The sequence below is a fragment of the Helianthus annuus genome, chromosome 7 (assembly GCF_002127325.2).
Source record: "Helianthus annuus cultivar XRQ/B chromosome 7, HanXRQr2.0-SUNRISE, whole genome shotgun sequence".
In the NCBI taxonomy this organism is placed as follows: domain Eukaryota; kingdom Viridiplantae; phylum Streptophyta; class Magnoliopsida; order Asterales; family Asteraceae; genus Helianthus; species Helianthus annuus.
The window spans coordinates 28,502,528-28,503,879 of record NC_035439.2 but is presented as its reverse complement, the minus strand read 5'-3'; the positions used below and the strand labels follow the sequence as shown (position 1 = coordinate 28,503,879).

Genomic DNA, 1,352 nt, shown 5'->3' with positions numbered 1-1,352 from the left:
TTCTACGCCTTTCTTTAACTTTCATCTCACGAGCAACTTCTTGAACGTTGTAAGGCACTGGATAGGCATCACCAACAAGAACAAATTGCTGTGTCTTCCATTCTAGAAGCAATACTTCTCTTGCCTTTCTCTTTCTTTGAATAACATCAACCCTTCGAAGAATATTATCAATATCAACAGGCTCAGAGGACTCACCAACAATCATGAAGTCTGGTTCCTGAACTTCTTCAGCTTCAACCATTTCTTGATCATCTTCAACTATTTCTTATTCTTGAACTTCTACAACTTCAACCATTTCAATATCTTGTTGTGATGAAGAACCACAAAAATCAGGTTGACTTGATGATCCACCAGTTTCTTGAGTATCATCAATCACACCTTTGTTCTTTTGGGTGGCTTCTTCAGCTAAGCGTCTTTCGCGTTCTAACCTTCTCTCCTCAGCTCCTTTCACTTCTATCTCATTAAATGCAACATGAACATCCATCTTCAAATGACTTTCCATGACAGAGTATAACATATGAAGTTGTTCATCTTTCACCACCTTATCTGCCTTCATGGCTTCCATCTCTAGCTTCATTGCCTTTATTTCATTTGATGAAGCTTCACTCATTTCACTGAGAAGCTGATTGAGTGTTTGATTCACATCTTCTAAGTTCTTTATCTTAACATTCAAAGAAGAGATCTCTGCCGTCAACAATTCAAACAACATAGAATTATCATGAGCTTCATCCCTCATTTTGTTCATTGTTTCTTCTTGCTCTATCAATGCCTCTCTAACTTGATCATGAGCTTTCATCAATCGATCAACTTGTTTCTTCAGAATATCACGCTCCAATTCTGTTTTAGCTTTTTCTTTTTCCAGCTTGTTGACCTTTTGTACCAATTCTTTAACTGCTTGATCGTTGAACATGTCGTAATCTTCTTCTGGAATATCTTCTGTGTAAATTCATGTTGCTTCTGGAAATCCTTCAAACATGTAATCAAACTTTTCTTTCTGTTGAGATGATTCTGGTTTGTCTTGTGGAGGAGGACGTGGACTAGCAACTTTGAACCCAGTGACTTCTACATAATCATCACCACCTATTTCTTTTTCAGCTACTGGTTCTTTTATAGATTGCTCCTCAGGTTCTCTTGGTACCTCAACACTTTGTTCTTTTGATTTCTGAACATGCTTTTCTGTCTTTCCTCCCTTTTCTTTTGATGGTTCAGCACCAGCTTTCTTTGCTCTAACATTTCTTGGAATGATTCCAGCCTGAACTGCTTTACGCTTCTTTCTTTGTTTCTTTGACTTTTCAGGATCATAAGGTGAATCTTCTTTATCTGATCCTTTCTTTTTCTTTAAAGGCTTCTTC

The 1,352-nt window shown here is 37.4% G+C and overlaps 1 protein-coding gene across 1 annotated transcript; it reads right to left on the bottom strand.

Annotated features, from left to right (window-relative positions):
* Positions 1-265: 265 nt before the first annotated feature.
* On the bottom strand, positions 266-910 carry LOC110866555. Its single transcript, XM_022115699.1, has one exon. It carries the CDS (start codon positions 908-910, stop codon positions 266-268), a length of 645 nt encoding a protein of 214 aa, XP_021971391.1.
* Positions 911-1,352: the final 442 nt, after the last annotated feature.

Bases quoted from the DNA above. Each gene is read 5' to 3' on its own strand.
- LOC110866555 (XM_022115699.1), bottom strand. From the start codon at position 910: ATGTTCAACGATCAAGCAGTTAAAGAATTGGTACAAAAGGTCAACAAG.